Source organism: Lepidochelys kempii, chromosome 1, assembly GCF_965140265.1.
Source record: "Lepidochelys kempii isolate rLepKem1 chromosome 1, rLepKem1.hap2, whole genome shotgun sequence".
NCBI classification, from domain to species: domain Eukaryota; kingdom Metazoa; phylum Chordata; order Testudines; family Cheloniidae; genus Lepidochelys; species Lepidochelys kempii.
The window spans coordinates 335,321,975-335,334,982 of NC_133256.1; the positions used below are offsets into that span (position 1 = coordinate 335,321,975).

Genomic DNA, 13,008 nt, shown 5'->3' on the forward strand with positions numbered 1-13,008 from the left:
AGGTTGGACATGTGTGAAAGCAGACTTTGATTCACTGGGCCAAATTTAGTATTTCTGTAGTTCAGTTTCTGTGAAATTACTGCAAGGATAAATCTGGCCCATTATCTTTTGTGCATCATGGGCTTTCTCTGAAACTCTGCATTTGCACAGATTTCTCCAAATAAAATTATCATAGAGCTCAACAATTGCAGTACTTTGTGTTGCTGTAATTAACTAGTGCTTTTATTTCTAGGTTTTTGTTTCAAGGCCAAAATGGCACTGTACTTTATACTGGAGATTTCAGACTAGCAAAAGGAGAAGCAGCTAGAATGGAGCTCTTGCATTCGGGGACCAGGTACAAAAATTCATAACAATCTTAAATTATTTTTTTCTGGTGAGAGTTCATCTGGGTGTGAAATTTAGAAAGACTTAGAGACACTCTGGTCATGGACATTCAAGACTTACGACATCTTATTCCTTCAACTCCCACGTAATTTGTGGTTTTAAAAATGTAGTCCTTAGCAAGGTGTTTCTATGATAATTGACTCAGAAATCATTTCTAATGACTCCACATTCCTCTTGATAATGAGGTGGCTTTCACGGACCTGAAAACTGCTGCCACAGAAGCTAGTTTAAAAAGATCACTATGTTAGTACTGTAAGACGAATCTGAAATAAGACACAAATCTAACTTTACTGTGCTGTAAAATGTACTAATACAGTTACAGGTGTTGCAATTTGAGTTATGGCTTATTTAAAATTTCTTCAATAACCTTAATGTATAGAACCTCTGAATCTGTGATTTTGATAACAGCAATGTTAATGACAGTCTTGCATGTGTTAAAGAAAACATAGGAAGCCCCTGTATTTCCCAAATCACTGTATCTTTAAAAAAAAACAAAAACGAGGAGTCCTTGTGGTATCACAAGGACTCCTCGTTGTTTTTGCTGATACAGACTAACATGGCTACCACTCTGAAATCTGTATCTTTAAAATCACCAATAGCTTGTTTCTATATTTACAGTTTGTGTGTTCATACTGCACTTACGAGCTGAGATTAGCAGTTTCCCCAATGATATAAATATCACCATAAGTAATAGTACAATATAAGATCTATGTGTTGAATTGGTATTCTAATACCTATTTTATATGGTGTTTGGACTACAATATTGAAGAATTGCTTGTACTCTTGCCCAATCTGTGGGCAGTTAACTTGTGTTACTAAAATCAGAGTTTAGAATCTGGTGTCTTGACTCACCATTTTCCATAATGGAATTCTTGTTTCCGTTTTGAAATAGACAGAAATTTCTGACTAGATCAGTCAGTCGATGGGGCACGCCTGGGTATCGCGATGCAGTATTTGACATGACAATATCTCAATTCTCTCTTTCAGAGTGAAAGACATTCAGAGTGTATATTTAGACACCACTTTCTGTGATCCCAGATTTTATCAGATACCAAGCAGAGTAAGTCCAATCAAGCTTTAGCTGGAGGCACATAAAGCCATTGATGTAATTAATCAGTGTTTTGTCTTTGTATAATCCTGAAAGGCAACAGTTTTTTTAAACACATTATCTAAAACAGTGTTTCTCAACCTTTTTGTGCTGGTGACCCCTTTTGGATTTAAAAAAATGAAAATTAAAAAACTGTGACACCCCCTCCAGCCCCTCTCCCCGCCCCCCAAAATAATGATGCCATACCTTAAACTCAGGGCTCTGGGCTGAAACGTAAATTAGTTTTGTGCGGTCTCTTGTGGCATGAGACCCAAGGCTACTGCTCTGTTTGTGACCCCTGAACATGCCCTGTGACCCCTTCGGGGGTCATGACTCCCAGGTTAAGAAACACTGATCTAAAACATTTCTGAAGTCCAGTAACTTGGATACATCTACAAAGTTAAACACACAACTTTTCTAACCTTTTTAGGAGGAATGTTTAAATGGGATATTAGAGTTAGTGCGAAGCTGGATCACTCTGAGTCGCCATCATGTTGTATGGCTAAATTGCAAAGCTGCCTATGGATATGAATATTTATTCACAAACCTCAGTGAAGAACTTGGAGTCAAGGTAACACTTTAATAATAACTGCTTTATAAACAGAACCTCAGTGCTGATTGTGAGCAGTATACTGACCTGGAAAATGACCATTCAGAGGACTTCTGCAGTATCTGAAAGGTTTGCACACTTTCATTCACTATACTAATGGTAACCTGGTAAATGAGCTTTTGTGGTGCATAGTAACAATGCCTACTAAACCACTTAGTGGCTGCTATCTACTCAGACTTCTGGGTTCTACAGTCAGAAGTTAATCCTGATTCTCCAAGAGACACATTCTGCTGTTTACCCTATGGCAGCCATGGGATGCCCTGTAAGGAAGTCTATGGTGGGGAGTTCCCTAGGCTACGTGTGAGAAGTAAGATCCTAATATTGATGGGCAGTGAATGTCACTGAGCATGTTCAGGGAGTCCCTGTCCTTCCTAGAATATGTCTACCTGTTGTAGATGTTAGCCAACGATTTGCCAAATTCTTAGCTCTACTTCCCTTGCTGATAATGTCTGAGTAATTGCTCATTCTCCTTTTCTTGGTCTCTGCCAGTATTTCTGGTAGCAGATTTACTCCTGATGAGTGGTTATTGATCTAGTCCAAGTCCAGATTGTTAAATGCATGAAGCTACTTACAAGACTCAGTATATTTTCTTTAGGTCCATGTGAACAAACTGGATATGTTCAATAACATGCCGGAAATCCTCTACCATGTTACCACGGATCGGCACACTCAGATTCATGCATGTCGACATCCACGGGTGCGTATCATTTTGTAAATCAACTGTGAACTTCCTTTTTAAAATGAGTGATTGCAGACACTAATGTTTACAATATTAACCTTCTCAAGCAGAGAGTTCCCCGAGGAAACTCAGAGTGGCAGTACAGTACTGAGGGGAGTAAGAAGTTGAGCCACTAGTTAATGGACTAAAGTAAAGGAACCGTTAGTCAAACAACAAAAAAAACTTAGTTTCATACTTAAAACCTAGTTGTGATACTTCCAGGGGATACCCAGGGCTGTGAGGCACCTCAGAAACCACCTGCCCTTAGCGTGAGGAAGCCTTGTTTGTGCCTGCTGGTGGTAAGCTCTCCAGCTCCACCGGTCATGGGTAACACAAGCACTTCCCTTTTAGCCTGCACAGGTTGCGCTCGCTCTCTCTACACGTTAGCAATAGGTACACTCCAACCATCAAATCCTCCAAGTATCTTCCTGGAGCATCCAGCCCCTGAACCTTCATAGTATTCCTGGATTTGTGGCTTCCAAAAAACAGTACACCCCAGCTACCAGTTCCACTCAATCACCACTCTGCTTACCACACAACACTTACATGTGCTCATAGTGAAATCAAGTAGAAGATTATTTAACAAGCCACAGAGATTCAAGTAATAGCAGGTAGAAGTAATTGGAAACAAATGGTTGCATATAAAATAAAAACATAACATGCATTTTAGAACACAGACTTAATTAACTAGATGCTGTCATGTCTTGTAGCGTAATGCTCGCCCAGTCCTTTCAGCGTTATACAGCCAGGCTGGCTTTGACCTTCCTTTCATAAGACAAACAAGCAGTTAGCTTGTCTCTTTGGTGAAGGATTCAGGGTGTCTCTTGATACTCAGACTTATCAGAACAATCCTTTGTCCTTATTCCTAAACAGGACACCTCTTGCTGATTGTTTCTTCCTGTGACTTGGTTTTCCTTGCTGATTTTGCAATCTTTTGATTAGCCTCAGGCTCAGTATACAAATAGACATATGTGGTGAGGTGGGACAAAACACGTATGACCTGACAGGGAGATAAGCATCTGTTACCATCTGCTTGAAAGGCATGTTGCTGAGGTATGTCACCTTCTGGTCACCTGCCTTAATCCCAAGACCTTAACATAATTTTCTGTATAGATTTCTTAAATATTATTTGTATATACCTTTTGCAATGATTATGACCAGTAGGCTACTGGCTCTCAGTTGAGACCTTACATGCCACCCTTTGGTGAACTAATATGCATATATCAGACCCAGGGGATCCCTGTAAAACCTTCTGCACCCCCTATACACCTCAACAAATCCCAGGTGTCACTAGTATCTAGAGTAAAAACCCCAGTTTCCTTCTGGAGGAGGAAGACCAAATTCAGATTAAACAGGGTGTGTGTGGTGGTGGTGGGGAGGTTAAACTATTTATAGTTTAAGGCCAGAAGAGACCATCAGATCATCTAGTCTGACCCTGTATATCAGGCCACCGACACCACCTAGTACCCACACGCTAAACCCAACAATGGAAATTGGACCAAAGTATACCACAGGAGACTAAACTATTGTAAGCCAACGCACATAAAGCAGAATATATGATTACCTGCTCTGTGGCCAAGTGGTGTATGAGTGCACTTGTTCAAAAAGCTCATGACCCTCAGAGCCAAGTACAGAATCTTGAAGCTGAAGTTCTGAACTGGAGGAGGATAGATGGGATTAGACAGCCTACAGGGTCATTGCAGGCAGGGCCCAATACCACATCTGAGGAAGCCAATCTGATAATGGGAAGGAACCCAGATAGAATGGAGAGGACATAGTCTTTCAAGATTCTCATTCCAATAGAGGTGGAGGAGGTTCGTTGGAAGGTTGGTCTGCTCAGGTATGGTACTGCTCATGTTCCCATTCAAATTGTACGTTAAGACCTAGTTAAATGACATAGGGATTGAAAGGGCATGATTGCATTGCCTCTGTTTTTCATTTGACATTCTTATCTGATAGGATGATGACTATCTTCGAGGGAATAGGTTGCCTTGTGGAATGACTTCCCGAAATGGAACCCCTTTATGTATAATTAGTGTCAAACCTTCCACAATGTGGTTTGGAGAGAGGACAAGAAAAACCAATATAGTAGTAAGGTGAGCAGAGTATTATCAAGGCATTTGGGTTACGAATCAAACCATTCTTTGGGTGCTCACTAATGATTTGTCTGAGTTGTTCACAGCTATTTAGTCATCTCTAGAATTTGAAATAATTCCAAAAGTCTACTTAAACTGCAGCTGAAATAAGTTTGGCAATTTTGAGTTTGCTTATTATAGTAGAAAACTGGTGAGTGCTCAAAGAAGTGCAGTTGAGGGTGCATATTCAGTATCCACTTTGCTGTGCCTTAAAATGGATTTCTTCAGAGCACGCTTGTTTCCCTTTTAATTTGATAGTGATCACTTACTGATAGGAAACTTGCAACTGCTAACTGGAAAAGTAGTATTTATTTTGCCATGTCTGTTTATAGGACTGGGGAGAGTTCATACAGAGCTTGCTTCTCTTTTCACTCCTCTTACAGTGAGGTACGTACAATGGTGTTTGCTTCAGGAATGAATGTTAGAAGTAATTTTTGTTCACTTTAGAGTAGGGGTTGTTGCATTCTGACTTGTCAAGTTTTGGTACAAGTTGCCTGTGATGAGAAGGACAGTATGTTGAAAAGATAAGGAGCAAAGCACTGTAAAAACAACCATGCTCCAACATAGTTGTGGCAAACCCATGTTGTAATCCTGCCCAATACCACGGCTAACATCATTTCTGTAGCAGTTATATATGATTAAGATCATTAAAAGGCCATAATGGGTCAGACCAAAGGTTCATCTCGCTCAGTATCTTGCCTTCTGACAGTGGCCAATGCCAGGTGCACCAGAGGGAATGAACAGAACAGGTTGTCATCAAGTCATCCATGCCCAGTCATCCATTCGCAGCTTCTGGCAAACAGAGGCTAGGGACACCATCCCTGCCCATCCTGGCTCATAGCCATTGATGGACCTATCCTCCAGGAACTTATCTAGTTCTTTTTTTAACCCTGTTATAGTCTTGGCCTTCACAACATCCTCTGGCAAGGAGTTCCACAGGTTGACTGTGTGTTGTGTGAAAAAATACTTCCTTTTGTTTGTTTTTAAACCTGCTGCCTATTAATTTCATTTGGTGACCCCTAGTTCTTGTGTTATGAGGAGTAAATAACACTTCCTTATTTACTTTCTCCGTACCTGTCATGATTTTATAGACTTCTATCATATCCCCTCTCAGTCGTCTCTTTTCCAAGCTGAAAAGTCCCAGTCTTATTAATTGCTCCTCATACGGAAGCTGTTCCGTACCCCTGATCACTTTTGTTGCCCTTTTCTGAACCCTTTCCAATTCCAATCTTTTTTGATTGGGCTACTACTATAATTAAGCATGGCTGGTTTTTTTTAAATGTTACAGAATAAAAGACAAAACTGTTGCATTTCTAATGGGAAACATCTAGGTATTGCATTTGGCTTGTTTATTGTTTTCTGTTGCTCTGGGGAGAGAACAGAGCATACAACTTTTCCGTATCCTGGCTGTCACTGTTGATCTAAATTGTGCCATAGAGAATTCCTACCCCTGTGTTATCATAGCACTTTGTACAGGATTATGAGGCTTAATTTAAAAGGACAATACAAATGTTTCTTCCACCATTTAAAAAAAAAATCAAGTTAATGTTGACAAATAACCATCTAATCATGAACCAATACATATGCAATGGAGGACAACTCACTTCCCTAGGGAAGTAGATTTCAGTTTTAAAATACGAGTGAGATGATTTTAATACTGCAAGGGAAAGGGCGTGGAAACTTTTAATTAAAAAAAAACCCAACCCTAATCAAAATATTCTCTCTCTTATTTAAATTATAGTTTATTTGTCCACTTTGACATGGTTCCAAAATGTGAGCTGTGCTGATTGGTCAGCTTTGAGGCTCCTTTGGTGTATGTGCTGCGATATGCACTGCCATGGGGCAGTCTTACGAATATATGTATTTCAATGAAAGTAATAAGCTACTTTCCCCCTTATTTAGATTAAGGATTTCTTGGGTTATATCCGCCCTGTGAATGTGTATCCCAACGTAATTCCAGTGGGTTCAACGGCAGATGAAGTTGTAAAAATGTAAGTGTGGTTTGGCTGGTTGGTGTAGGGTGGTGCTTTGGTTTGACTGCTGTAAAGCAGATGACGGCAACCTGCACTGTGCCTCAAGCAGGAAATCTTCCAAATCTTCCATAGCCAGCATGATTTTCCTTTTCCTCCCATCTGTTCATACTCTCCTTTAGTCTCCTGTACTCAACACCCTCATCCTGTTTGGTTTTCAAGGAGCTGTCATGTCTACATTCTGCTCTGTTACTATTCTTAAATGTGGTGTGTGTAATTCTCACCCATTTCTTACATATTTGAATTAGGTATATTCATTTTTAGGCATCTCCATTGATGCTCTTATGCTAGCTGTATTAGGGACATCCCTGTCCGCTGAACGTAACTCATACCGTCTCTCACCCGTTTTAGTAATGCTACTTTAGAGAAACTCAGTAGGACACTTCCTTTTAAAAACTAAAATAAAATCTCCACAGGGACTTGAACTCCTACCTTCTCTGTACAAAGTTCCAGTGTTCCCACTATCACCAGTGTCTCTAATCCTGCCCCTCCAGCTGAGCAAATGCAGGGATCAGAAGAGCTTTGCAATACTAGCCCAGAAAGCTAGTGCTGGAGGGGAAAGGGCCAGAGTGAGGATCTTGATCTCTGTTACAGAGGCCCTTTTACAAAGAAGTGCTTTTACTCAGCAGTATTGAGTTTCTCCAAAGTCTGGCTTAAATTCCCATCTTCCTTTCCTCCTGCCCTGCCTTTGTGGCTGGTGCACACTTTTTATGCATTTAACTTGATAGCATCAGGAGTGCTGCCCTGTGATCCTGTTGAACTGCATGTAACCTATCAAGGAAGCTATACATTTTAACCTCTGCTCCTGAAGTCATCAGTAACGTTAGCACCTTTATTTTAGTAGCTAGCATGAAAGCAGTGGTGTTGAAAGAGTTAACCAATTTACTTTTGCTCCTGAACTTCTTGCATAATATTTTTCCATGTCTGAAGAGTTCTAAAGATCTGTTTTCCTTGTTCTTATCAGCTTAAAGCCACTATGCAAGTCATACAGTATAAAGAGCGAGCCCAAATATAAACCACTTGGAACTCTGAAGAGATCCAGAACAATGGACTTAACAGACACAGGTACGGAAAGAGGATCCTGCAGGGATGGATGATTATAGCAAAGGAGACAGGTTTGGGTCAGTGACGCATGCATGGACCTGTTACTATAGTCCCAATGTCAGTTGAAAGTGATATTTCTGGCCACCTCCATCTGATCAAGCACAGGGTAGCAAACAAGCACTGACAAACAGATATGAAACACTGTTTTGTTGACTCTTTAGCATGTAGCTACTCCTGATAGGTGCTTCATAAATGCCCATGGAGAGGGGAAAACATAGATTCAAATGAAGTTGGGCTTCAGGTAATGTCAGGTCAACAGAGGTCTGAATCTTTATGAAACAGGAAACCAGTGATTGAGGTTAAACCTGACAATGCACTCAACTACTGCTGCAAGTTCTAAAGTGTCTGGCCAGGTGAGGTAACTTTTATCTTGATGTATTAAAAATAATTCCAACATTATTTGTGCTCCCAGTTACAAAACCACTCTCTCAGTTTAGCATGAATGCAGCTCTCTCACCCATAATTGTTATCCTGGTACTTGTGAAATGGGAGTTAGTCAGGAACAGCAGCAGCTTTTAAAGACAAATACTGTATCTGATCCACACCATAGTGTTTCCAAGGCTGTATTCAAGGGCTGCCCCTGCTTTCATAGCTTGTACTCGGTACTGCAGCTTGTTAAAAGATAGTTCACAGTTGAAATACATGAGCAGTTTTCTAAATTAAAAGCTTTTAATTTATCAGACTCCCCAATTGTATGACTTTTCCAAATAGATCTCAATGCTATCTATGACTAAAGGACTCTGCACACAAATCTGTGTCGCTCGTTACAAGACACGCCGTTGTTCTAGATATGTTAAGGGGCGGTTCGGGGAAGCAACTTTTCTTTCCCTCCTCTGCTCACTCAAGCAAAATAAACTTGTAGCTAGTGAGTGGCACACCTGTTCTCTTGAAACTACTTTCTGAGACGGAGATTGCTTGTTCTGTGCCCACAACAGGGCACAAATACTTATGTGCAAATACTTATGACAAATAACTGCAAATACTTATGACAAATAACAATACCTGGGGCAATCCCACTGAAATGAGGGTAGAGTCTTATCCGTTAAAATGCTACAACTCAGCACAAGGAACCAGTTGTGCCCATTGGCCAACGAGTCTGTGATGATGGTTGTGATAAGTGTTCATTTACTACATGTTAATACAGATCTGCACAGTCATCCCCAGGCATGATCAATTGATTTGGTGTCTGTCTAGAGATAGAACTCTGTTTTAAGTAATGGAATTTGTGTATAAATATTTGACCGAGTTTGTGTCATCCCTATAAATCCCTTTGCTAAATTCTCTAAGACTGCTCATTACAATCCTTTTTGCTCGTCTTGACAGATGAGGGCAGTGATGATCTCTTCGATACAGAATTGACTCCTGTAAGGCATAAGATTCCAAAACATCAAGTAGAGACAACGTTGCCTGAGACAAAAGCTTCATCTGAAAATTCTGAAGGAAACCATAGTGAGAACATGGGAAGTTACAAAGCAACCACTATGCCTATGTGTTCGCAGGTACACTTCATAGACTGTGAGGAATCAAATGGTGAAGATGATGATGATGAAGAATCTGAAAAAAATACAGTTTGGGCTCAAGTTGTAGCCCACAATCCAGACTCCACTTTGATACTGGGAAATCCAAATGAAGAAGCCCATTCAGACTTGACCTGTACATTGACTAGTGGTCAGCAGGAGTCTAATGCAGATATGCCACAGTGGGATGTTTTCTTTAAGCGAGATATTAAAACGACAGATGATAGCTCTGAAAATGAGGACCATCCCCCATCTTCCATAGATGCTGGTAGGTCCCAGTCACCAAACTTGTTCAGTGATTCAGATAGTTTAAGTGATTCTACCCATATCTCCTCACAAAATTCTTCTCAGTCAACCCACATATCGGAGCAGGGGAGCCAGGGCGTGGACAGCCAAGCAGACACAGTGCTTATCACCTCCCAACAGGCACATGGTGCGGATTTCAGCTTTTTGAACAAAGGTGGGAGCAGGGTAACAGTTTCTGTGTCACATTTCATGGCCATGGATAATCAAACTGAATCCCATAGGTGGAAGCCTTTGGACCAAAATACACCTTGCCCAGATAATATTGACTCTGATTTGAAAGGGAAAAACCAAGAGATGAATGCAGAAGCTGGTGCTGCTGAAACACAAAACACACTAATTGAAGTAAATAATGAGAAATTGAAGACTCCTAACTCAGAATTGGAAAGAGACTCTGAGAGCTCCTCTGACTTTGAAATCCCTTCAACCCCCGAAGCTGAGTTACCTAGACCAGATAAGCTGCATTGTCTGTACAAGAAACTAGCAGCAGGTGAAATGATATACTGACTGAAGGGAATCTCTTCTGAATTTAGGAACTTTTCTTTAAAATATAGACACAGACACACGTACGAGTCAACCGAAGCTGTATTCAGAGGTATATAAAAATTGTACTTATCCCCACTGCTCTGTTTGGGGCAGACTTACTACATTTCCTTAGAAATCTCTCATTACTGATTGTTGAGACACTAGGATGGTGCTGTACATTTTTCCTCCTCAGTGAACTCCTGAAAAGGAAGATATTCCTGTAAGAGAAATGAAAACGCTGTACTTGGTAGGAGGAAAACACTAAGCTGACAAACTGAAAAAGTTCTTTAACAACAAGAAGAAAGTGGACAGTGCATCTTAGGTTGGTGAGACATGTAGCTGTGCAGTAGAGAAGGGAAGGAGAAATAAACCAAAGAAAGTGAAAGGAGCACTAAGTGAAGTTTATTTGAGTGATATCAAGCTGTCTTTAAGAGTCGGCAGATAGCTAACCAGATCTTTGAATTTGTAAATATGTCTATATCGAAGGCAATCTTTATAAAGCTATTTTTAATAAACTTTTTATAAAACTCTTAACTCTGCATATATTTAACATAGAAGAGTGATTCTTTCAGAGAGCAAAGTACACTTGCTACTTCCCAGTCAACAGACTAGGAAAGACTGTAGTCTTAGAAATATACTGGATTTTGCTTACTTTTCAACAGACCTTGCAAATGGTTTGGGCCTACCCAGGAACTGTTGTTAAGGTCAAAAGGTAGATTTTTGGCTGTAAAGAGAAAAGGAGTACTTGTGGCACCTTAGAGACTAACCAATTTATTTGAGCATAAGCTTTCGTGAGCTACAGCTCACTTCATCGGATGCATACTGTGGAAAGTGTAGAAGATCTTTTTATATACACACAAAGCATGAAAAAATACCTCCTCCCACCCCACTCTCCTGCTGGTAATAGCTTATCTAAAGTGATCACTCTCCTTACAATATGTATGATAATCAAGGTGGGCCATTTCCAGCACAAATCCAGGGTTTAACACGAATGTCTGGGGCGGGGGGAGGAAAAAACAAGGGGAAATAGTTTTTTGTTTTAATGTTGCGACAAATCAGATGTCAAGAATTATAACATTTATAAACCAGTCGGAGAACACTTCAGTCTCTCTGGTCACTCGATCTCAGACCTAAAGGTTGCAATATTAAAACAAAAAATCTTCAAATCCAGACTCCATCGAGAAACTGTTGAATTGGAATTCATTTGCAAATTGGGTACAATTAATTTAGGCTTGAATAGAGACTGGGAGTGGCTAAGTCATTATGCAAGGTAACCTATTTCCCCTTGTTTTTTCCTCCCCCCACCCCCTCAGACGTTCGTGTTAAACCCTGGATTTGTGTTGGAAATGGCCCAACTTGATTATCATACACATTGTAAGGAGAGTGATCACTTTAGATAAGCTATTACCAGCAGGAGAGTGGGATGGGAGGAGGTATTGTTTCATGCTTTGTGTGTATATAAAAAGATCTTCTACACTTTCCACAGTATGCATCCGATGAAGTGAGCTGTAGCTCACAAAAGCTTATGCTCAAATAAATTGGTTAGTCTCTAAGGTGCCACAAGTACTCCTTTTCTTTTTGCGAATACAGACTAACACGGCTGTTACTCTGAAACCTGGCTGTAAAGAATAATTTAAGTGAGATGTTGCAAATCAATCGTAAACATCACCTCCTACCCACTCTCTCTTGTCATTAGTCCTCCACAGCTCAGCTTTCAAGAAAAGAAAAGTTCCAAACTATTTGTCTAGTGATTAAAACATTACTTGCTGAAAAATGTTTCCTAATATTTAAACTTCTGTTTTCACACAAGCTGTTTTTCTTATTCTTCCATTTGGTTCCTGGTACATGTCTGCTTGCGTGTGTGGTTTGGAAAAGGTAAACTTGAAGCTGTCCCTAAGTGAATTTCAATGTATAATCATCGTAGTGCTGGGATCAAGTCTTGACGTAACCAATTCCTGTGAATTGTCACCCCCCCTAGAGTTAGACTAGAAGGGACAATTAATAGATCATCTATTTTAACCTCCTGTATGTCACAAGTCAGTAAACTTCACAGAGTTACCTCTGTATGGAGCCTAATAATTTGTGTATGGCTAAAGCATATCTTCCAGAAAGGCATCCAGTCCTGAGCTGAAGATTCCAAGAGACAGAGAATCCTCTCTTTGGTAGTCTTCCAGTGGTTAATGACCTTTACACTGTTTAAAAAGTTGTCTAATTTAAATCTGACTTTGGCTTCCAGCCATTGGTTCTTGTTATGCCTTTTTCTGGTAGATTTAAGAGCTCTTTAGTACCCGGTATTTTCCCCTGTGCAGTACCTTAAAATTTAATAGTCGTCTCATTGTTTTTGATAAGCTAAACTGATTGGACTCTAATTCTCTCCCTGTAACACATTTTCTCCAGCCTTCAAATAATGTGTGGCTCTTTTCCGCCCCATCTCCAGTTTTTAGGTTTGTTTGACAAAATCTGTTTTCCATAAAAGGGTGGCAACTGTATTCCTGTCCTTTTAATTCTTTAGCAAATGAATCCTGAATCAGCTTTTCTAGTTTGCCCTGGATTCATGTCAAGTTAACAGGCCTGAATATACTGGTGTTACGCTAC

At 40.2% G+C, this 13,008-nt stretch overlaps 1 protein-coding gene across 5 annotated transcripts in view; it reads left to right on the top strand.

Moving 5' to 3' along the window:
- DCLRE1C (DNA cross-link repair 1C) overlaps positions 1-11,171 on the top strand; it is a 28,279-nt gene extending 17,108 nt beyond the window's left edge. For all 5 annotated transcript variants that reach the window (XM_073328685.1, XM_073328687.1, XM_073328686.1 and 2 more), the window contains 9 exons: positions 233-334; positions 1,372-1,444; positions 1,902-2,042; positions 2,677-2,778; positions 4,759-4,895; positions 5,267-5,321; positions 6,837-6,925; positions 7,929-8,029; positions 9,392-11,171. In XM_073328685.1, coding sequence (XP_073184786.1) covers positions 233-334; positions 1,372-1,444; positions 1,902-2,042; positions 2,677-2,778; positions 4,759-4,895; positions 5,267-5,321; positions 6,837-6,925; positions 7,929-8,029; positions 9,392-10,395 — 1,804 coding nt within the window. In that variant the 3' untranslated portion in view covers positions 10,396-11,171. The remainder of the gene's footprint in view (positions 1-232; positions 335-1,371; positions 1,445-1,901; positions 2,043-2,676; positions 2,779-4,758; positions 4,896-5,266; positions 5,322-6,836; positions 6,926-7,928; positions 8,030-9,391) is intronic.
- The last annotated feature ends 1,837 nt before the right edge of the window (positions 11,172-13,008 follow it).